The sequence below is a fragment of the Gopherus flavomarginatus genome, chromosome 6 (genome assembly GCF_025201925.1).
Source record: "Gopherus flavomarginatus isolate rGopFla2 chromosome 6, rGopFla2.mat.asm, whole genome shotgun sequence".
Lineage (NCBI taxonomy): Eukaryota > Metazoa > Chordata > Testudines > Testudinidae > Gopherus > Gopherus flavomarginatus.
In genome coordinates, this window is record NC_066622.1 from 52,782,117 (window position 1) to 52,806,116 (window position 24,000).

The window sequence follows — 24,000 nt, forward strand, 5'->3', positions numbered from 1 at the left end:
CACACCCTGGGACCATCTCCTCTCTTTGTCTCTCCCCCTCCAGGTGAAGCAGAGATGGAGGCAACTTCAGCCTCTGGAGTCAGCCTCAGCGAGCACTGCAGCCGGCCCCGGGGGAGGAGGGGTGTTTGCAGACACAGGAAGGGAGCAGGGGGTGCTGGGAAGAAGGCGGCAGGAGAACAAAGTTCAGAGACCCAACATGGGGAAATTCCAGGGGGCGGGGCTCTGACACATCCCAGGTGCGGGCAGCTCCTGGGGGCGGGTCTCTGGCACAGCCGATGGGCAGGGCAGCTCCTCGGGGCGGTGCTCCAGCACAGAGCAGGGACTGGGCAGCTCCTGGGGGCGGGGCTCCAGCACAGAGCAGGGGCGGAGCAGCTTCTGGGGATGGGGCTCTGGCACAGCCCATGGGCAGGGTAGCTCCTGGGGGTGGGGCTCTGGCAGAGCCCGGGGGTGGGGCAGCTCCTGGGGGCGGGGCTCTGGCACATTGTGACGCGGAGCCCGGGCTGAACAGCTGCTTCCTGGTTCTCCACGTGCTGCCGGCAGCGCTGGAGCTGCCGGAGCCGGAGCGGAGACACTGTTCCCAGCTGCAGCCAGGATCTGCCCCCGGCCCCGCTGGGATCCAGGTGGGGACAGAGATTGGGGCCCGGGGTTTCCCCTTGGTGTGGCTGGCGGGGGCGGGAGGGGAGAAGCCGGAGCTGCAGGCGGGGGAAGGGCAGTGGGACATTGTGACCCGGAGCCCCCGGGGAATGAGAGGCGCTGGGAGGCAGGAAAGTGACTCTGCCCAAGGGAGCCTGGGAGAAGCCTTGAAGGCGCCTCGGCCCCAGTGGAGCTGCAGGAGGATCTGCCCGCCCGCCCCGCTGGGATGGGGGGGCCGGGGCCCGGCCGTCATGTTGGGGAGAGGGACGGACCCCGGGCCAGGCGGGGGGGGGGCGGTGTATTAAATCCCTCCCCATAGCAATGTGCTACTCCCGGGCACTGCGCATACCAGTAACAACCGCTGAAGCCGCTGCCCTTCCCCCTGCCCGGACCAGCCGTAACGTTCCGCCGGGCGCTCGGGGCGGGGCTGGAGCGGTGCGGGGGAGTAACAGGGAGCGTGGGAGGGGCGGGCGCAGAGCAGGAAATTGATGGACGGGGGGGGTCAGGCAGCTGGAGGTAGGGTTCGTAGGGGGCTAAAGGGCACAATCCGGGCTGGGGGGAGGAGCAGGAGTTGAGCTCAGGGGGAGGCGCTGGAAGAGCCCCCCCCCTTTGGTGTGAGGGCGGAGGTGTCGAGGGGGGAGGAGAAGCCGGAGTTGCAGGGAGGGGAGGTCACTGGGGTGTGGTTGGGTAGATCTGTCTCTGTGCAGCCAGGACATTCCCGGGGTGGGAGGGAGGTGAGTTAACTGGATCCTGTCCCTGTTTTTGCCACTTCCTCCCACACACACATTCTCTCAAGATTTCCCCTTTTCTCTCTCATTATCACAAGTGGCTATAAAATCCAGGGAGATTCTCCTCCCCCCCCCCCCAATGATCAGCTCTCTAATTGCCTCTGATTTTCCCTTTTCTCTCCATACTTCTCAAATGTCAATTTAAAATCTCTCCGATGGGGTGGTGGATTTTCCCACCCATTTTATCTGCAGTGATTTGTCCTTGTTTGGGTGGGAAATTGTTGCCGTGGGTCATTCCCCAGAACATGGCTCCCACTGGAGTGGGATGGGATGAGGTTCCCGTTCTCTGCCAGGGCAGGGATGGGAAGGGAGGAGCACATCCCCCATGGAGACTGCCCAGACCCCATTTCCCAATTCCCCTGCGGCCCCCTTCCATTGTCCAGGGAGCCTTCCAGCTCCCCCCCGCCCTTAAATCAGCTCCTCAAAGGGCTCTGAGCTGCTCACGTGAATGGTTGCCCCGTGGCCAGGGGGGACCATCACATTCTGTTTATGTATTGGACAGTCATATAAAATCCAGTCCCACAGTCCCCCTTTTCCACTAGTTATTTAATAGCAACATCAAATCCCCTCCGATCTTGGTGGTTTTCTCTCATGTTATCAAATGTCGTTTGTGACAGGGTTCTCTCTGCGTGTCTCAAAGATTGATATAAAATACCCCAAACATTTGCCCCACTTCTCTCTAGTTGTTTTATTTCTAATTGAATATGATGGGTTGTTTCCCAATGTGCTAAGATGCAGCCGCCTCTGGGGTGGATCCATGGTGGCCATTATTTGCTAGTGACAGCCCATGGATCTTTCTTGCCCCCTAGGCCTTCCATTCTCCTGTTAAAGAAGCACTCCCCAGGCTCCCTCTGCCTGTGTGACTGGCCAGCAGGAGGTGGTGTTAACTTTCTAGCCACTTGTCCCACTCTGTGAGGTAACACTTGCAGGGGCAGGGAAGGTGTCTGTGTGGGGAGATTGCAGCTGAAGGGGCATTGTGGTAGGGGGAGGCCTCTGGTTGGCTGGGCAGGGGGTACCCTAGTCAGGTTGGTGGGTTGTGGAGGTTTGGGGTTTTCGGGGGTGGTGGTTCTGATGTGGCCATCCCTGAGGCTATGGGTCCTGGAGGCGGGTATCGCTGGGGGCCTGGTGGCTGCAGAACAGTGGGGGTGGGTGTCTCTTGGGGAGGCGGGACAGAGGGTTAGAGGGAGCCTGGTTCTGTGCCAGGGGCTCTGTCTGTGCTTCCCCCGCTGGTTCCTGGTTTTGTTGCCATGCCCAGTGCACAGAGCTGGGGGAGGGGATCTCTGGCACTAGGTGAGGGCATGCCAGGGAAGCAGAGTGATGGGTCGCACTGTAAAGCATCAGGGGGTCACACTGGGAAGAGGAGGGGGTCCCAGGCAAATGTCAGCGTAGATCGTTCTGGAGGGTGGGGAAGTTCCTAGGCAGGCAGTGAGGGACTGAGTTCCCAGTGGGGGGGGTCCCTTGAGGGGGTCCCTGGCTGCTGGGGGCTCTTGGTGGGGGGAGCCCTTTGGGATTCCCAACTTGGCAATCATGGTGTGGTGGGGGTTCTCTGACCGGTGGGGCTTTGAGGGGTATCTGGGGTCCCTGGCCAGGGACTCTGGGGGCTGCGTCCCAGGGAATATCTGATGGGATCCTCGCTGGGGGGTGTCTGGGGCCCCTGGCTGGGGGGTCTGGGCTCTGGGTACTAGGGGGTGTCTGGGGGCTGCTGCTAACCATGATCCTTCTCTCTGGTAAACTTGTACCAGAGTCCTGGCTCCTAGTCACCAGGTCACCAAGTCCATTCCCCAGTCACGTGCCCTGTCACTGTGATAACTTTCTGTCCACTTAGCAAACACTGTTAGTGTGAAATCACAGAATTTACTTTTCTCCTCTTTTGAAAACTGCAGGAACTTTCGGTTCCATTTGGAAAATTTTTGCCCCCAGTCTTTGTCCTAGATCTGCGGGGGTGAGGGAGGTGGGAAGGGAGTCAGCACTGCCACACGATGGTCTTTTCCACAGCGTTCTGAACTCATTCTTTCTGAAATCCGGTGTCATTGAGACCGTTGTTAATCCAGAGTCACTGTATGGAAAGACAAGGAGTGATTCCAGATGGACAGTGGGTCAAATGAGATCAGCCATTCTCCCTGTGAGGAGGGGCTCCCATTAGCTGCTCTCCCCAGAGAGCTAAAGGAGGGAAGCTGCTGAAACACTCTGTCCCTCTCTGCTCAGGATATTGGGGTTCAGCTTCCTGGGTCAGATGCTGCAGCCTCCATTGTGATCTGGGAGACCAGGCTTGGCAGCTGCTGCTCCCCCAGTGGGGCTCTGTGCTGGGAAGTGACCTTAATTAAAGCTTCTTCTCTGCCTGGCCCAGGGGATGACTTTCTGCAGCTGGTCCTAGCCCCCTAGGGCAGTCCTGGGCCCTGTTACTACTAAATTCTGAGCCAGAGTCTCCAGGTAACTGAAAGACCTCAGGGAATGTCCTAGGGTCTGGCAAGAAAGTGACTCTGCAGAAACAACACCACCTCATTTCTCCTCCCATTAGCGGTTGCCAGGAGGAAATCCAGCCATGGGAGAGCAAAGCCCCCAGGAATGGGACTGTCCCAGCCAGAGGGGCAGGGAGAGAGGACAGGGGAAGGAGAGACTGAAAGGGGCAGTGGGAGAAATGAATGTGGGGGAGAGATTTCCAGCTCTCTAGTCCACCCAGACACATGTATTGCTGCATCCTGGGGCAGAAGCACTTTCCAGTGAACAAAACAAGGATCAGACAGAGCAAAAGCCAGTTCCTGACTCCATATTCCCCCTGCTGGGGTGTGGCTGCCGTGGGGTCAGTGTCTGAGGGAATCCCCCACAGTGACTCCTTTGGTTCTGCTCTTTTCTAGCCTTGTGTTCAGAGAAGGGGTGAGGGGAGAGAGAAGGGAGGTTAAAAATGTGTCTGTGGACTTAGCCTGGCAGGAGGGGCCAGGTCTAAATTGTAATAAACAGATTGAGCATTTCCCAGCATGACAGAATCTAGGGTGTCTGTCTGCAGGGAAAGGGCCTCGGGGAATTGTGATGTGAAATTAACTAAAACCGGTTGTGAAACGCCCACAACTGCCCTTCTCCCCCAGACAGGCTGCAGAATGTTTTGCTCCAGCTCATCCCAGCCTGGCGTGGGACAGGGAAGAGAAATGGCTGCAGTGGAGTCAGTCCAGGTAGAGATTATCGGGGGGGTTGCTGGTGGGTTCCTGCTGGAGGAAAGGGAGAGCAAATACACCCGAGGTGGGAAGGTTTGCAGAGTCTGGTTTGGAGGTTGGAGCGGGGCAGGAAATTCACAGTGTGGGGAAAGGAGGAGGCCAGGGTGTGGCAGACCTGCTGGGAGTTATTTACTAAGTGGCCTAGATTCTAGGAACAGACCCAGGAGTTTTGGAGGTGGAAATGCCCTAATTTGTGAAGAGAGAAAATAACCCACCTACATGGAGCTAGTCAAACTGACCGGACTCCTAGTGCTGGAGCCTGACCTCATTAACCATCAGCTGCTGTGAGATATAAAGGGGACACCCATGAGTCAGGCTTATTGGAGCTGCCTCTCCCTTCATATCCCGCTCCTCACAATGAGGAGGGTGTTGGGCATCCTACCAGCGAGCTCTCCCTGGACCCTGCTAGGGGCTCCATCTCCTGTATCAGTCAGTGGCTAGTAGGGGGGTGATGGATATGCTGGGAGTGATAAGGGGCTCTCTCTTCATTCCCTCACCCTGGCATTTGCTGGATACTCTGAGCCAGGTCGAGGTGGGACTCTCCTGACTATGATCCACCCAGAGCTTCAATTTGATTCACTCTTCTCTGCCACAAATAGTGGGGCTGTGAGTGGGGCAGCAAGTCCTTAGTGTTGGACTCTTACTCTTTCAGGGGCTGGTGACCTTCAAGGAGATGGCTATGTATTTCACCAGGGAAGAGTGGGCTCTGCTGGACCCCACTCAGAGAGCCCTCTACTGGGATGTCATGCAGGAGAACTATGAGACTGTGACCTCGCTGGGTAAGGGTTCCTGTCCCTTCTGTTCTTGGAAGGGGAAATGAAGAGTGAAGGTTCACGCCACCCCCACAATGCCATCTGTACCCTGTCCTGTTTCAGCATCACCCCAATAGGCCAGTGACACACATAATACCAGAGACCCTCCTCTGCTGCAGAACACTTTGGGAACAGAGCACAGGAGCCGTATTGCACAGTGTCAAATATCTCCTGTTTGCTCAAGTGAAACTGGGGGTTAGGTCTGGCATAACTGTCCCATACCCCTAATCATTTTTGTTGCCCTTTTCTGAACCTTTTCCAATTCCAATATATCTATTTTTGAGATGGGGTGACATGTGCATGCACTATTCAAGATGTGGGTGTATCATGGATTTATTTGCTGTTTTTACAAATATGATCTATGAGATATTCTGTCATATCTATCACTTTCTTAATTATTTCCTACATTGTTCACTTTTTTTCACTGCTGCTGCACATTGAGTGGATGTTTTCAGAGAACTATCCACAGTGACTCCAAGATCCATCTCTTGAGTGGAAACAACTAATTTAGACCCCATCATTTTGTATGTATAGTTGGGATTGTGTTTTCCAATGGGCTGCACTATGTGCTATCCTGTCATCTAGTACTGCTGAGATCCTGGATTCAGTAATATCCCTGCCCTTCCTGTTCCCTTTCTCCACCGAACCCCGCCAGCCCATGCTTCCTGTTCCCAGCTTCCCCAGGATTCTCGCACTGTCTCTGAACCTCTCTGTCAGCAAGAAGCAGTGCCAGAGACACTTGCCCTCTGTCTGGAGTCTTCGATTTCTGGGACATGGATTTACTTTCTCTGTGTTGTAAGAGGCTCTGTCATAATGAGTGTCTGTGATGTTACCCAGAGTACTATCTGGACTGTTAAATAGCTGTCCCCTCAGTCCTCCAGCATGGGGTGCCTTTTCCACTGTTTTCCCGCGAGAACAGCCCCTCTTGGCCAATTAACACACAGTCTCCAGCATGTAACTCACTCCCAGCTACACAGTATTGAGTGCTACTAGACAGCCACTCATGAATTACACCTCAGGAGAAAACCAGCAAATTCTCAAGTGCCCGACTTTCCCCCAGAAATGTGCATCTTGCACTGTCCAGCACGCTACTGAACGACCCAAGCTCATATGAAGTCTGTCATTTCATCACTGGAAAATGACATGCACCAGCTTGTTATCCTAAACAGAGTTTCCAACACACTTCAATCCACACATACTGGTTAGATGAACAATAAACCAAGATTGTTAACTACCAAAAACTAAACCTAGGCCCAGTCCATGAAAGGGGCACTCCCAGGAGAGACTGTATAAAGGCTGGAACATGAAACACCTTTGTAAACCTGAGACAGCTGCCTTGGGGACAATGACAGGGAGAATCCCCCAAAGTGACTCCTCTGTTTCTGCTCTTCTCTGGCCTCCGATTGTTCCTTCCAACGTGGAGTACTTTGCACTTGTCTCTACTGAATTTGATCCTATTTACTTCAGATCATTTCTCCCGTTTGTCCAGATCATTTTGAATTTTAATCCAATCCTCCAAAGCACTTACAACCCCTCCCAGCTTGGTGTTGTCCGCAAACTTGATACGTGTAAGAGAGAGACTGTTACTGGGAGGGTTTCCCCATGTGTCAGAGGGTTACACCCTGGTGGGAGGGAGCTAGGCCTGTACTGGAATAAGGTCACTCTGTGCTTCACAGTGTGCTAGAACCTAGAATGTGCATTAGCAGGGGAAAAGCTGGGGGGAATCGGCTTGGGGAATGGACAAAAGCCTAGTCTGAATTCTCACACCTTGCCCTATTCACCCCGGCAGGCCAGAGAATAACATCCATGTTTCGCTGCAGATCATCTCGTCCTCCCAGGGGCAAGGAAATGGCTGCAATGGAGCTGGCTCAGGTAAGAGATTATCAGGGTGGCGGACTCTGCTTGGAGGTTGAGGAGCAGTAAATGCATAAGAGGGTGGGAATTGCCAGAGGTGGTGGGAAGCAGGAAATATCTCGGGTGGAGAAAGGGAGGGGACAGCATGTGACAAACCTGCTGAGACTTGTGTAGTGTAGGGCGTGATGGGTTGTCAGCCCCAGGACGCAGTTTGTGGAGCTTCTGGGAACTGCTGTGTCCTCTAACCCTCACGCTGGGCTGGCCCTTCTCACACTGCTTTGCTGGAGATTTCGCCAGCCTCTCCAGGGCCTGTTATCACCCAACACAACAGCAGGTGGCGCCATGCAGCCAACTAAGCTACCTGAGTGCGTTACCTAAGCCACTCAAGGACAGATAGAAGACAAGAGCCAATTTCCCACTCCTCAACCTTGCACACTTGCTGTAGTATAATTCCAGAATGATACCATCTTATAGTGCACAGGGATCTCTATAATGCAAGCTCATTAATGTAGTTCCCCTTCCCCTCGATATGGGACAGATGTGCACAACAAGCTGAGATTTTCCCCAGACACTTCACTCAAAATACGCTGGTTAAGATAAAGCATCAAACAAGTTTATTAACTGCAGAAAGATAGATTAAGTGATTATAAGTGATAACAAACAGATCAAAGCAGATTATTTAGCAAATAACCAAAACTCAGACTAAGCCTAACATACTAGATGGATAGAAATTGAATTAGCAATTTCTCACCCTTACTGATGGTACAAGCAGTCCCCCAAGTTTCCATACACAAGCTAGAAATCTCTTGATCCTGGGAGCAGCACTTCCCCCACATCCGTTTTTGTTTCTCAGGTGTTTCCAGAAGTTCTCTTGTGTGGAGAATGAGGCCAAGAGATGATGTCACACCCCACCTTATGTAGCTTTTCCATATGGTGGGAACCTTTTGTTCCAAACTCAGTTCCTAGTCCAGTTTGTGGAAAAATACAGGTACTAAAATGGAGTTTAGTGTCATGTGGTCTGGTCACAGGCCCTGCTGAGTCATAGTAGCCATGACTCACAGGCTGGCTGTAACATTCACAGGAAGGCTAAGCTCTTCCACAGTCCATTGTCTTTGTTGAGCCATCAGCACTGTCTGGCTTCTTCATTGTTGTACCTGAAAGGCTCATTGTGGGTGTTACCCAGAGTAAGCACATTTGAAATACAGATACAGAGTCAATATCCATAACTTCAGGTACGAACATGATATGTGCACACAAATAGGATAATCATATTCAGCAAATCAGAACTTTTCCAGTGACACCACACATGATGCATCTTGTACAAAATAGATGATAATTATGTCCTAATCATATTATAATCATACCACTATGATGAATATGGGGGTGTAGTGTCAGATAGGTCCTAATTTCAAGGCACAGGAGTTGGGAATGGAACTTCCCCTCTTTGTGGAACAGGAAATAACCCTCCAGCCAGGGCTGGGACAACTTCCCAGACTCTCAGTGATGGAGCCTGAATCTACTGACATTTCATTAATTATCACCAACCCCAATCTTTGTGGCAACTGTAAACTTTATCAGTGATGATTTTGTACTCTCTTCTAAGTCATGGATAAGAATGTTAAATAGCACAGGGCCAAGAACCAATCCCTGCAGGAAACTGCTAGAAAGAAATCCACTCGATCATGGTTCCCCATTTACTATCAAAGTTTTTAATCTATTTAATGTATGCTGTGTTTATTTTGTATCATTCTAGGTTTTTTTAGTAAAAATATTGTGCTAATCAAGTCATGTCCCTTACGGAAGTTTAGGTATATTACATCAATACTATTAGCTGCAACTAAACTTTTGATCTCATCCAATAAGGATATCCCGTTAGTTTGATAGGCTCTATTTTCTCTAAACCTTTGTTAATGGGCACTACAATTCTGACCTTCTAACTTCTATTCTTTATGATTGACTTCCCCTTTCTTCCATATATTTTATTTGGAGAGTGCTTGGATTCCTAGCAGGGAGCCACTATCAGGGTCCAGAGACAGCCCCATCTCCTATATTAAGCTCTGGCTAGTAGCTATGTGATAAATGTGAAGACCCTGCTTCTGTCTGTCAGATGGGAGACACAAAGGTTCTCTCTTTCTACCCTCTGATGCCTCCTGGCTGCTGTAAGCAAGGTGGGGTGGGACTCTGTTAACATGTGCCTCCCGGAGCTTCCATTTCCCTGGTGCTGCTGTTCCGTGAATAGTGGGGTTGTGAGTGGGTCAGCAGGTACTGAGTATTGGACTCCTGCTCTTTCAGGGGCCGGTGACCTTCGAGGAGGTGTCTGTGTATTTCTCCAGGGAAGAGGGGACTCTGCTGGACCCCACTCAGAGAGCCCTCTACAGAGATGTCATGCAGGGGAACTATGAGATGATGGTCTTACTGGGTAAGGATTCCTCTCCCTTCTGTTCTTGGAAGGGGAAATGAAGAGTGAAGGTTCATGCCACCGCCACAATGCCATCTGTACCCTGTCCTGTTTCAGCATCACCCCAATAGGCCAGTAACATACATACTACCAGAGACCCTCCTCTGCTGCAGAACACTTTGGGAACAGAGCACAGGAGCAGCATCACACAATGTCAAATATCTCCTTTTTACTCAAGTAAAACTGGGGTTAGGTCCAGCATAATGAACAGAAGCTTCCTACCCCCAGCCTTCTCTGAAACCCTGAGCCTTCTCTACTCAAACCAGAATGTGCTAGGGGTGTAACAAGCAGGCTGCTGGAGTCAGAGCTGCCAGTCCAGGGTTACTTATTATACAGACACTCAGTGTGTCCCTGAACGCTGGCTGGGAGTATCCAGACAGGGGAGCTCCAGCAGCAGAACACTGAATCTCACCCAGGATTACAGATGACACAACTCCTCGCTGATCTGGATTGCACCCCAGCATGTGAAAATGGCCTAGGTTGGTAGTGACATTTCTTGAGACATGGAGAGTCTTGCTCCCATATCACCAGGTGTAATAAAAATAACAGGAAAGGCCAAATATGGAAAACTGATTGTTCAGCTTGCTTTTGACCTGCATCATATTTTGCAATATATTCCAAATAAGGAAATTAACGTGCAACGTATGTGTCATTGTTTGTGGTTTTAAGCTGTAAAAGGCTTGTGTGATTTTTAGCTCGGGAACAGTATTCCAATAGCTGTCGCCCCCTGCGTGCTTGTAACCAAGAAAAGAGCCTCAGGCTGAGCTGATTCAAATATTAATCCTGTGGTCGTTTTCCACAACAGCCTCAATAGGTCCCTGTGTTGGAATGTAAGGCTACATCTAGACTACCCACCGTATCGGCGGGTTAAAATCGATTGCTCGGGGATCGATATATGGCGTCTCATCTAGACGCCATATATCGATCCCCGAGCGCGCTTATATCGATTCCGGAGCAACGCCAACCCCAACGGAGTTGCTGATTTGACAGGGGGAGCGGCGGACATCGATCCCGCGTAGTGTGGATGGGTGAGTAATCCGATCTTAGATATTCGACTTCAGTTACGTTATTCACGTAGCTGAATTTGTGTATCTAAGATCGATTTCCCCCCGTAGTGTAGACCAGCCCTTAATGTCTTCACACCTTCCCCCTGCAGGAGAATGGCTGTTTGACCAGCTGTTTGCCTTGCTGTCTCTGAGGAACTGGTCTGTGGGTGTTCCCCAGAACTGTAACTTTTTCAGTAATATCATACTGTAAAATCTCACAAGTTTACATACAGTGTTACTACACATTTTAACAGGAGGATAATATTCAGTAGGTTATGCGTTTTCTAATGATACCTCACAAGCCATACTGGGTACAAAATTGATCATAATTTTCTAGAAGAGTGAACACAGGGGTACAGATTGACACAGTGTCTGTGTGTGTGTTCCCAGCAGATATGTGGGTCTTTCAATCCCTCCTAAGCACAATGTTTGGCATCTTCAAGGACCTGGGGAACTGGTCCTGGGAATTCACTAGTTTAGCAAGTGTGAGACTGCATGAAATTGTGAGACACTTTGGTATTAATAATAAAATAATAGAATCTGATAAAATTGCAATGAATCATGCTAGGTATGCCATGTAAAGTGTCAGTGAAAATGTTATGATTTGCCAAGTATGATAATTTTGTTTCTATGTTTCTATCACCTTTGTATTGTGAGTTACAGATATGTAAGGTATATCTGTATTTCCAGACTTGTGCAGTTTTTCTGGGTGACACCCCCAGACATATTGGCATCAACATTGCCTAGCATGTTTGATGGCCCATTGAGGGTCATCAGCTGTACAATGAACCTATGGACCAAGGGGATACACCTATTGAGTCAGCAAGACATGCCGGGGTTTGCCTGTGTAATGAAACCTCCAAAGCTTTTCCATGCCATGTGCTGTGAAGCTTGTGTTTGGGACACAGGAAGTACAAGCCACATGGCAAAAAGAATATAAAGCGCAGCTGCATCATCTCCATCTTGTCTTCAATCCCCCTTCCTACCTCTGGAGCAACTTCTCTACAAACTGAACCCTGGAACAAAGGACTGAATGACCAATCCAAGCTGTGGATGCGTTCCAGACAGACTTTCAAGCCAGCAACTCACCAATACTGCTAAGAACCTGATATATCCATTTTGGAATGTATCTGACTGCTTTTCCATTTAAATTCTTTCTGTCTTTCTTTCTTTTAAACCTTTAGTTTAGATGCTAAAGAATTGTCTGGAAGGATGGAATTTAACTTCATTCTTTCATTTGTTCTTTCTTCTAAACATTTAGTTTAACTGCTAAAGGATTGGCTGGCAGCATGGTATTTTGGATGAGATCCAAACCTGGGTAATGTGGCTAACCTTCTACCCACCCACTTCCTGGATCCAATTAGAATCACTCTCCTGCTGCCCTCTGGCCATGCTATATCACAGTGAGCAGAGTTTTTAAATAACCTCTCACTGTACGGGACCTAGAACTGTCAAGCAATAAAGGGGGCCGTGTGATTTCTTTTTTCAGAGTCTCGTTAACCAGTGTGTGGGATCAGAAGCACAGTTTGTGACTGGTCAGTGAGTTTAACTTCAGTGTTAACCACCAGTATGGGGAGCATCTGCTCTCCCTTTTTCAGCCTGCTCTGACCTTGGCATTTTCAGTGAGGACTGCCCCAGGCACACTAGGTCACACTAAGCACTGAAGATAAATTAACAGAATGTTTTTGATGATCAAGTTGTATGAAATCAACTGAACTCCTTTGTTTTCTTTCATCTGAGCGGAGTTTCTGGTTTTCCAACGTGATATGATCTCCCAGCTGGAACAAGGGGAAGAGCCATGGGTCCCAGAGCTCCAGGGTTCAGAGGAAAGAGAGATCCTGAGATCTCCCCGCACAGATGAGGAAACATTAAACCAACTCAGAATCTGTAAGTGCCTGAAGGAAACATCTAGGATGCCCTACAAAGCTCTTGGGAAGTCTCTCAGTTCATTATTGTCCATAGCAGGGGTCGCATCCGCAGGGTAAACATAGCTCAAGGCTTCCTCTAGATGCTAGCAGACACCGGGCAGTAGCTTTCTCCCTTCCCCCTGTGAAGTTGGATGGGATGTGAAGGCTGAATTGATCCCCTCCTCTCTCCTGTTGGGGGGAGCTGAGTTCCTGATTTTTATTTGTCCTCTCTCCAGCACTTGTTTTGGTTTGGCCTTCCCCTTTCCATCCCTGTTTGAGGTTTCTGTCTCTATCACAGCAGGTGATGCAATGACATGTGAGGTTCAGCACAGACCAGAAAAAGAGCAGGGAAACCAGCCAGGGGAGAAAATGGATAAATTTATTTCCTGTCAGGGAACTCAGAAGGGCCTTAAGGAAACCAGAATACAGCAGGAAATCTGCAGGGAAAAGCAAAAAATATTCATGTGCTGAGTGTGGGAAAAACTTCACTTACAGATCAGGCCTTTCTCAACATCAGAGAATCCACACAGGGGAGAGGCCTTGTGAATGCAATGAGTGCGGGAAAACTTTCAGTCGCAGCTCGCACCTTATTCGGCATCAGAGAATCCACACAGGGTTGAGATCCTATGAATGCAGTGAGTGCGGGAAAACTTTCAGTCGCAGCTCACACCTTATTCAGCATCAGAGAATCCACACGAGCAAGAAGCCCCGCGAATGCTGTCAGCAGGCCTGCACAACTCGTAAAGTGGTGATGTAGAGAAATCTCTGTATTGACTATCTCTATAAATCTTTATAACGTTGCATTGTGTTATTTTGTATTAAGTATCTTTATCTTTATGACATTGCATCCGGCATGATGTTATTTTGTAATTCATATGACTTGGCATTGTGCCTCTCTATTTTCATACAACTTTGTATTAGATCCCTATATAGAAAATTGGTAGAAAACTTTGTATCAAATGTTATAGCCCCTAAGGATAGTATAGTTAAAGTAAAAGAAAACATGTGCCTTTTTGCTAGAAGTAGAATAAGATCTTCCCCCGCACTCTGTAATCAATTGCTCTATTGACTGAATGAGGTGTGAATGAGTGAGGCTTGGAAGACACCCACCTCCAGACAGCTACAACAGTTGAAGAGGGAATGGGAGCCAGAGCAAAGGACAATACAACTTGTCAAGTGGGCCCAATAAAGAAGAGCAGACATATTGATGGCCTCAGGGATTAGAAGCAAGCACCTTCTTTAGAAAACACCCTCTTTGAGCAGCATTGGGACAACACCCAGAGAAAAGCAGCACAAAGACCAACGGACGCAGACCCAGATTTTGAATCTGGTCTAGATTTGCATAAGAGGGAAGCTGCTATAAATGCGAGGTGTCTTGCAGAAGGACCCCGGATCTCGTCTTGTCACCATCGGACCATCGATTTGGATCGGTAGAAGCCCGGCTCCACCCCTCCCCCATCTAACTCACCTGGCCAGTGCAGTTAAGGGGAGCAACTAGTTGGTAACAACAGCAAGACGGAGTGTGTTTATGTCTGTGTGTGTGCGTGAATGCATGACTGTGATATATATCTCATGTGCATATCATAGAGTATTAATTGATACCTGTATTACTAATAAATGTGGCATTTTGCCTTAATCCCCCTGAAAAGTTCCTGTACAGTACTTTGAGTAAAACAGCGAGGGCCACAATACTCCAAAGAAAACAGCTGAGGACCGAAACCCCCCGGCCCTGCGGAAACACCCCCCACTCAGGACCTCCCAGCCTGGCGGAAACACCCCGCCCAGCCCTGCAGAAACAAACCCTCCTTCCCCAGCGCCGCCCCACCAAAACAGCTGTGGGTCAAAAAGGAAGGTTGGTGGTGGGGAGGTGTTACTTGATGTTAAATCAACCAGGGACTCCCAGCCAAAGAGGTGGCTGGGAGCCCTCAGGGTCAAATTAAAGGGCCTGGGGCTCTGACGACTGGGGGAACCCGGAGCTTTTCAGGGCTGGGGCAGGGATTTAAAGGTCCCAGAGCTCCTGCTGCTGAGGGGAGCCTGAGCCCTTGAAATCCCAGCCTCACTCCATCCCCTGGAGCTGCCGCCAGGATTCAAAGGGCTCTGTGCTGCCTGCAGCCACAGGGATCCCTGAGCCCTTTAAATCTCAGCTGCTGCCGGGATTCAAAGGGCTCTGGGCTGCCCGTGGCGGTGGGGAGCCCTGAGACCTTTAAACCTCAGCTGCGGCCGGGAATCTCTGTGAGCAGCCCAGAGCCCTTTGAATCCCGGCCGTGGCTGGCAAGCCGGCTTTAGGAAGTGCGGGGCCCAATTTGAACATTTTTGGCGGGGCCCCGCAGGGATGATTGGGGGGAAAAAAGCCTTTCAGTTCTTAACAACCGGTTCCCTATAAAAAGTTCTGCCACAGTATGTATTTTTTGTACCAGTAGGATTACCATACGTCTGTATTTTCCTCCCAGATGGCGATTTAAGAACCAAAAAGCCTGACATGTCCGGGAAAGTACAGATGTATGTTAACCGTACCTAAAAGTTCTTTTTTAAAAAGATGGGTCTGAACTAGAAATGAGCTCTGCCACTCCCTTAGGGTGTGCTAGGGTGCACATGTGTGGGTCCCAGCTGCTTCCTGCCCATCTCATTGAAGCAGGTGTGCAGGGTTACTTCCCTCGGAACTGCAGGGCACCAGTGAACATGGGGCTGGCTGGAGGTTGGGGAGAGGGAGGATGCGAGAGGTAGGGTCTGGCTGCAGGCTGGGCAAGGGGTGTGGGGCAGGCTGGAGACAAGAGGTGTGGGGTGGGCTGGCTGGCTTCAGGCAGGGCCACAGGGAGGGTGTGGCATGGGTTGGCAGGGCTGGAGACAAAGGAGTGCGGGACTGGCTGGCTTCAGGCAGCGGGGTGCGGCAGGGGTTGGCTAGAGACGGGTTGGTGCAGGGCTGAAGGCAAGGCAGGGGGTACGGGGTTGGCTGGAGACAGGGCAGGGGGTGCAGGGCTGGTGTGGGCAGGGCAGGCAGTATGGCAGGGGTTGGCTGGAGACAGGGCAGGGGGTGCAGGGCTGGTGCAGGCAGGGCAGGCAGTGTGGCAGGCGCTGGCTGGAGACAGGGAAGGGGGTGCAGGGCTGGCTGGAGACAGGGGTTGGTGCAGGGCTGAAGGCAAGGCAGGGGGTGTGGGGCTGCCTGGAGATGGGCAGGCTGCAGGTAGGAACTGGTGCAAGCAGGGCAGTAGGTGCGGGGCTGGTGCGGGCAGGGGGTGCAGCAGGGGCTGGCTGGGGACGGGCTGGCTGCAGGCAGGGCAGGGGGTGCAGGTACAGGGGGTACAGCCCATCCTCTATGGTGAGTGCCTCCTTCTCCTCCTCCTCCTCCTCCTACCCCTCTCCCTCTAGGGTAGCAGCAGCAGCCTGGGGCTTGGGGGCTATTTCAAAGGCCCAGGGAGCCCCTGCTTCCACTGCCCCAGCTCTGTAAATAGCCGCGGGAACCCTGGGGAAGCGGCGGGGCTCCAGTGGCTATTTAAAGGCCCGGGGAGGTAGAAGCAATGGGAGTCCTGGACTTTTTTAAATAGCCCCCAGAGCCCCGCAGCCATACCCCAGGGCTCCAGCAGCAGGGCTCTGGTGGCAATTTAAAGGGCCTGGGGTTCCAGCCCCTGCTGGGAGCCCCAGGCCTTTTAAATTGCCCCCTGGGGAAACTGGGCCACCCTGGTACAGCGCACTGGCTTTTGCTGGTACTGGGGCTTGGGTGCGGGGTCCTCTTAGGAGCGAGGCCGATTCAAGGGAATTGGTTAAATTGGCCTAAAGCCGGCCCTGGTGGCTGGGATTTAAAGAGCTCTGAGCTCCCCGCCCGCCTGCCCAGAGCCCTATAAATCCTGGCCGCGGCTGAGATTTAAAGAGCTCTGGGCTCCCTGCGGCTGCGGGCAGCTCAGAACCTTTTGAATCCCAGCTGCGGCTGAACTTTAAAGGGGTTTGGATTCCCCGCGGCTACGGGCAGCCCAGAGCCCTTTGATTCCCGGCTGCGGGACGCACAGTGAGACATCACGGGCCGCACGTTGCCCGTGGGCCGTATGTTGTGCAGGCCTGGCATGGAGGGGCAAAATAGGTAAGAAATTTCCGTGGCCTGTCACTAGCAAATAGTAGCCACCATGGATCCTGCCAGAGGTGGCTACATCTTAGCACTGTGGGAAGCAACCCTTCACAGAGACCATTTGTCTTGTGGTTTGGGATACTTCTCAAGACATGCTGCACTCAGAGTGACCCCCTCATCCTGTGCCAGCTGGAGAAAAGAAAAGGGGCCAGCCAACTCTCCCACTACCAGCTGCGAACCACTGATCCCCAAACAGGGGGAGGCCTCTGGCTTTGATGTGTATTAAATATCAGGCTGGTCTCTTTCTTTGGCAAATATCTAACAGAGCTAAAAGAGGGAACAAATGATCCTCAAAGGAGAGGGGAAAGACAATCACTGGGAAATTTAATCCCCTGCAACATCCAGAATGGAGAGCGACTCAGGGCAACAGGTTCCCCCGAAGGAAGAAGTTTTTGGGATTTAGAAACATAAGGAACAGCACAAAACTTGAGAGGATTGTTAATTGACATTTGATAATGACACAGAGGGAAAACCTGAGCTTTCAGATCAGTGTTCAGAAATGAAAGACAAAGGGTGGAAATCAGAGATTTTGGATCCATTTTGCAAATTATAGAGAGGAAAGTGGAAAATCAGAGGGATTTTATATCAGTTGTTGATAGGAGGTAAAATCTGAGTGTTTCACATGAATACTTGATAAATGAATAAAGAGGAAATGGGCAACATTTGCAAACATTTTGTGTTCAATAATCTGAGAAAAGGTGTAAATCTGAGATTTTCTTATTATTTTATAATTAGAGACAGGAAAATCTCAGGGCATATTCAATTAGAAATAGACAACTAGAGAGAAGTGGGGCAAATGTTTAGGTTATTTTATTTGAATCTTTGAGATTTGCAAAGAAATTGTGTCACAAACTGCATATTTGATAACATGAGAGGAAAACACCAAGATCTGAGGGGAGAGAGTCACTTTCCTGTCAGGGCCCAGTGCTCCCTCCCCCTCCCCCTCCGGGGTCTCTCACTCACTGGGGGCTCCAGGCGGGGCTGGTGCGGTCAGAGCCTGGGGCTGCCTAGGGGGCAGGTCCCAGCTGGAGAAAGCCCCCCCCCCGGCCAGGATAGGAATGTGCTACTGGTAGCAGCCTGGGGCTGGACCCTCTCTATGGGGGACACTTGCTCCCCCCTCCCCTTCCTGGCCCTTCCCACGCCCTGTTGCCAGCAGAGAGTGGGCCCCCCCAGCCCAGCCCAGAGGTGTCCCTGTCTCAGGCCCCCCCCAGCCTCTGCCCAGTTCAGAAATCACTCGGGGGAACCATTTCCCACCTACACAAGGACAAATCACTGCAGGTGAAAATGGGGGAAACACCCCAAACCTGAGATCTGAACTGGCCATTGGCAAAGGGGAGAGAAAATGGGGCACAATGGGGGAGGGGAACAGGGAACTTCTCAGGGGTTTGAGGGAAGGGGGTGTCAGCCTGGATGTTGCTTGTTGCTCTCTAGGGAGAAAGGGGGCAGGACAGGAGAGGAGGGGGGTCTCCACGGAGGGGGCAGTGGTAATTCCGAGGGGATCTCAGCCCTCCCTTTTTCTCCCCGCTCCTCAGGGGTCACCTGCTCTTCTCCCCTCGCCCCCCGGCCATGTCCCGGCTGCACAGACATTTTCCATCCATCCCTTTCCCAGGTCTCCCCCCTCCGCAGCCCCCGCCCGACCCCACGCAGGGGCTGCTAGGTGTAATGCATGTTCAGTAGGGATTTCTCCCCTACTAATGCTGGGGTGTCCTTCTCCTATAGGTTAGTCTACTAATGATCTCATCTTGGTGCCATGTGTGTCAGTTCATTGCCATGGCACTCGTGTGCTTAGACATCTGAGGATGCTCTATAGAAAAGCTCCTTGAGTGAGGTGATCCACAGGGAGTAGCTCAAAGCTCCAAAGTGCCTGGCCAGGGGCAGGACATTGGCACAGCAAGGGCGGGGTGTGGCAGTGACATCACAAAGGCCTTTTGCAGGACCTCACACTATTGGTCAAAGACTATTGGTGAGCAGGTGGTGACCTCACAGAGAGATCCTGACATCAGTCAGGGCCAGGGGCTAGGGAAACCTCAGAGACCCCTGTGGCTTTGCTTCAGCAAGTCTCCTTCTCCAGGTCTCTGTCTGAGGACTGAGAGAGTATTCGGGTTCACGGACGTGAGCGCCAGGAGAAACCTCTTTCCAGTTTTCTCCTTCCCTTGTAGTGATTTTACTAGAAAACAGCCGTCCCTGTTTAGAAGGTAAGAGCCTCCTGGAGGTGTGAAACCTGTTCAGTCTGATCCATCTGGTGAGAGTTGAATTCTAGGCATGGAAAACATGAGCTTAAGGAGGCAGAATTTTATTCCGCACCTGGGATTTTGTCCCTTAGAATCATGGGGACATTAGGGTTTGTCCTTTGTGTTTCACCTTTTCCTCCATCCACCTGTCCCTCCCTCCTTTCTCTTCATCTCTTCTTTTGTCCTTTCTCCTGTTCCCCTCCCAACACCAGGACGAGTGTGTGCGTGTGTGTTGCGGGGGAGTGCTCTGCAGCTCTCACTGTGGGAGTTCCACCCAAAAATGTGAGGCTGAAATAGTGCTCAGGCAGTCAGGGCTGGATTAACCTTTTGTTGGCCCTGGCACCAAACATATTTGTGGGCCCCAGTGTAGTCACTGTGGGCTCCGAGTGTGGGCCTGGTGGGGCAGTGCCATTGGTGCCTTCGTATACCCGGTACTGAACCTCAGAGACATTTTTCATTTTGATCACACACCTCTCCATGACTATATGCATTGCCATACACAGCTCCCTCAGCCCGCGGGTTTTCTTATTGAGCTGTACACCCATGTGGGTTTACCAGTGTCCACAGTGAGCAGAACTTTCATAGTGACCAAGGAAACTCCCCACAGATTTATCTCTTTCCTCATTCAGACCTTCTCTAGCCATGTCTCCAGTACCCCCCCATGTCACCAGTCACTGCATGTGGTCCTAGTCTCAGCTCAAAGTCCTAAAGCCAGCAGACACCTGATCAGTTCTGACAGATCCCTCCCTCAGCCCCCATCCTGCCATGTGAGCAAGCCACCTGCAAACACCATTTCCCCAAAGTGAGGACTTAGCCCTTGGGAATCTGAAGACACCAGCGTCTCTCCCTCTGCTCCCATCTACATGCTAGTCTGCTACCTGGTCACCACCACCTCTCCCCATACTTGTTTCCTTTCTACTTTGGACATGCTCCCAACCAGCTGGAAGCTCCCTCTGCAAGCCTGACCTGCTCCCGCCTTCCCTGCTCCCCCGACATTCCTTTCCTACTGGTGACCTCTGTTCCTTGAGGTTAACTCCAGTGTCTTTAGGTGCTCTAGCTTAATGGCCCCAGGAGTCATAGAGCCACTTGTAGTTTCTCTAGCTACAGCCATGGGGCAACTGCCAGAGGCCAGCCTTAGACAGCTGCAGCTACTAGCCGCAGGAGCGGAGGCAATGCCAAGGCTGAGCATGCTTGAACCTTGCAAGGGCAGCACTAGGGACTCTAAATCCTCAGCACTGGCCCTAGGCAGCTGCAGACTCTGGAGTTAGGCACTTTCCTCCTCTAGGTTCCTGCATGGTTACAGAACTGCAGTAAAGTGGAACAATTATCAGCTTCTGTGATTGGAAGATGTCTGGATCCATCTAATAAGACCGTCCTACATAAATGAGGAAAGTTGAGGTGCCTTTATTATTCTTTTGTTCCATTCTTTGTTTCTATGGGGAATTTGCCAGTGCAATATCACTGTCTTCCTTTTAAACAAACAAAACTAAAAAAAAAAGTGTAATGGCTGTTGAAAATAGCAATTCCAGCCCTCGTTAGCACTGTGAAGACCCCAACGTTTGTTGCTCAATTTTCTCCTACTTTTTCTACAGTAAATGACAGTGGATCAGCATATTTGATTTGGGAGAAATGAAGTAACAGCTGCCCAAATTGAGCTTGAGCACTCCTGATTTTGAGGTGTTCAGATCTGGAAGGCAGGGGCTAGATTCCCTTTATGAATATTAGATACATCTGGAAAGGAAAAGTCAATTTCTATTTTCATGGCTCAGAAGTGGAAATCCTCCTGTCCTGTATCTGAAGCTGTCCAGGTCCAGTAGAGCCTCCCCTTCCTTACTTACCATTTTACCTTCTGGTGGGATCCACATACCTCCCTTGCCCAGCTTCAGATAGAGAGGGGCCCTGTCCAATTAGTCCACCCAGCTCCATCTTTGGGGGCTGCCAGGCGAGGTCACACCAGCATCCCTAAGCCTGTCTGGGGAAGTCTTCTGAGAGTGCTACCTGGGCCAAAGCCTTCTACTCCTTGGTCACACCTCTTCCCTATTCACAGGTGGCACCCCCTTCTAGCAGCCAGCCCCCCAGCCACAGCAAGCTGCAGCGCATGGAGTCTCACAACTTCCCCCCTCCCTTTCCTGTTGATAGCAGCCAAGGGAATGCTCCTTCTCTGCTCCAAGGCAGAGAGCTGGTCAAGGAACTACAGCTCACAGGGCCCTATGGGGTCTCAGCTCCCCTACTGAATCCAGGCTGCTCTGAGGCTCCCTTTCTGCAGAGGGGAGGAAGTTACTGTTACAGGTCCCTTCAGAGCTTGGGCCTAGCACTATGGCACCATGTCAAATCCAGTACTGCTCCCAACTCTATCCAGCTCTGCTGCTGGCAGGATCCCTTCCCATTCTTTTTGTTTCCTGTCTCCCCTCCAAGGAGAAGCTCTGCATTGTTCCTGTGTGGAAAATTGAACCCAGGCTGTCTGGGTGAAAGCCAAGAACCCTAACCACTAGACCACATGGGACTTCCATAACACGTTTACATGTTCATATTCAATAACACAATTAAACGTAGCCATTCAAAGTAGCCATTTAAAAGAAGCCATTCAAAAAACTTCAAAAACAGACTTCAAAGAGAAATTGCAGAGTTACAACTGATCTGCAAACTTAACACATTAATTTGAGCTTGAAGAGGGACTGGGGGTGACTGGCTCACTACAAAAGCAATTTTCCCTCTCTTGGTATTGACACCTCCCTGTCAATTACTTGGAGAGAGCCACATCCACCCTGACTGAATTAGCCTTCAACACTGGTTCTCCCCTTGTATGGTAACTCCCTTTACATCATGTTCCAATATATATTTATGCCTCTATCTGCAATTTTCACTCCATGCATCTGAAGAAGAGGGCTTTTTACCCACGAATGCTTGTGTCCAAATAAATCTGTTAGTTCTTAAGGTGTCACCGGACTCCTCGTTGTTTTTGTGAAATAAAAGCAAAATGCACTCTAAGCTGATCTTAACCCTTTCAATGCCCTTACAAACTTAGATGCTTCTCACCACAGGCCGGCTGGTGGCTTTTCAGCCAGGCTCTCCCCTTTCGTCAGCGCTTCAGTTGCTTGGTGTGGGGGTGTCTGTAGATGTAGGTGGACGAGAGAGACAAAGCATGGCAAATGTCTCTGCTTTTATCATGTCCTTTCTTCCCTCTTGGCTTTGCTCCCCCTTCAGAGTCAGGTGAGCATCACTGCGTCTCTCCAAGCAAGTCTGAGCAATTCCCCTGGGGTGTCCTCTTGCAGGTAAGTGATTGCACTGTAGCTCCCTTGCTGAACAATGGCTGTTGATGGGTTGTTTGACACCCTGTCCGGGTGTTGGTTACTTTCCTTGCTGTTGTCACTGGGGAGCTAATATTTGGCTGACTCCCCCACCTTACAGCATAGTGATAACCACACTGCACAATTCTCATAACTTCATATGCATGAATGGTAAACATCTATGGGTAGAGAAATGACTTTCAGCAGATCATATCCTTTCCCCTGATACCTTACAAGGCATGCTCTGTATATAAGATCATGATTATATGAAAATGAGGAGTATGGGGGTTACAGCACACTCCCCCAAAGGTACAGAATGTCACACTGAGATTCTATTTTCATTTGTTATGTAACAGCATTAAAGAGATCCAGTGACTCACCAATGGCATTTTCAAGTGCTAAAATAGCAAGCGCTGTTGGTCTCTCATTGGCCATCGGCGACTGAAGATACGGTTTAATGAACCAGGGCTTCAAGGCGAGGGTGGCTCTGTCCACTGCCTTCCGTTGCGCTGCTGGGCACCAAGTCCCTGGCGGTCAATATGTGAAGCTGGGAGAAGAGAGTGGGGTGGCAAGCGGTGGTAGAACTTTTGCCACCAGGGTCTAGCTGTCTAACTTCCTCTTCGTACTGCTGGGCCCCCGTTGCCTTCAGGTAACACAGGAACTAAGGCAGGAATAGGGTGAGGAAGCAAGTAAAGCCGAGCAAGGAAGGCAAAAGTTAATCTTATCTTCATGGGTAGCTCGCAATGACGTCCTTTTTCTGTGCCACAGCTGACAACAACATCCCAGACAGAAAAGTAACAGGCCAAAAAGAAACCTAGCAGCTGCTGAAACAGTTCAGTTGGGAGCATGCTAGACTAACAGGCTCTTCTATCCTCCTTTATGCACGGGCGGGATGTTTTCTGAGAGTGCAGCAGTTCCTTTAACTGCCACGAGTCCCTCATTTCAGGCTATGCAGCAGGAAAAGACAGCATGGGCTTCTGCACCGAGTTGGCCCACCTGACCTTTCATTCTTCTCTTGCTCTTTGTCAGCAAGGAGAAGAAAAAGAAGCTCTCCCTCAAGCTGGAGTCACACGGGCGAGGTAAGGACGACTTCCTGAGTGCTGGCTCCAGTCCTCTGCCCTGCCAGCTGACCTATCGAGGGGGCTACCACCACATTCTCTAGATTTGTCCATCGGTCTGTGCCAGAGTGGGCAACAACAGTAGGTGGAGTTCTGTAGTGTAGTGGTTATCACATTTGCCTAACAAGCAAAAGGTCCCTGGTCAAAACCAGGCAATAAAACATGCTGGCTTCCTTTTCCCATATCCCTTGTTGTCAGAAAGGGCACACTCCTCCTATGGCCTGTCCCGGGATAACTCCAACCCTGCATGACAGAGGAATGCTGACAGCAGTGGAGAAAGCACCTTGTGTCAGGCGGGAGAAACTAATGAGTAGAGGCCATTCACCATTTGGAGGCTTGTGGCTTGGCCACCTCTGCTGTGGAGGTTGGCCTATAGAGGCTCTCACTTCCTGCTGGGCTCCTTTGCGTGACTGGCCAAAGGAGGAAGTGAGGCAGGAATGGGGCAATAGAGGAAGTTGAGCTGAAGGAAGGAGGAAAGAACTGTCCGACTAAGAATCCTGGGGTTAGAGATCACACCCTCATTCTGCAAAGATGGGGAGG

At 50.9% G+C, this 24,000-nt stretch overlaps 1 protein-coding gene across 1 annotated transcript in view; it reads left to right on the forward strand.

Annotated features, from left to right (window-relative positions):
* Nucleotides 1–588: 588 nt before the first annotated feature.
* LOC127053667 (zinc finger protein 558-like) overlaps nt 589–24,000 on the forward strand; it is a 166,873-nt gene continuing 143,461 nt past the window's right edge. The window contains exons 1-2 of the mRNA XM_050958756.1: nt 589–620; nt 4,505–4,588. Coding sequence (XP_050814713.1) covers nt 4,517–4,588 — 72 coding nt within the window. The 5' untranslated portion in view covers nt 589–620; nt 4,505–4,516. The remainder of the gene's footprint in view (nt 621–4,504; nt 4,589–24,000) is intronic.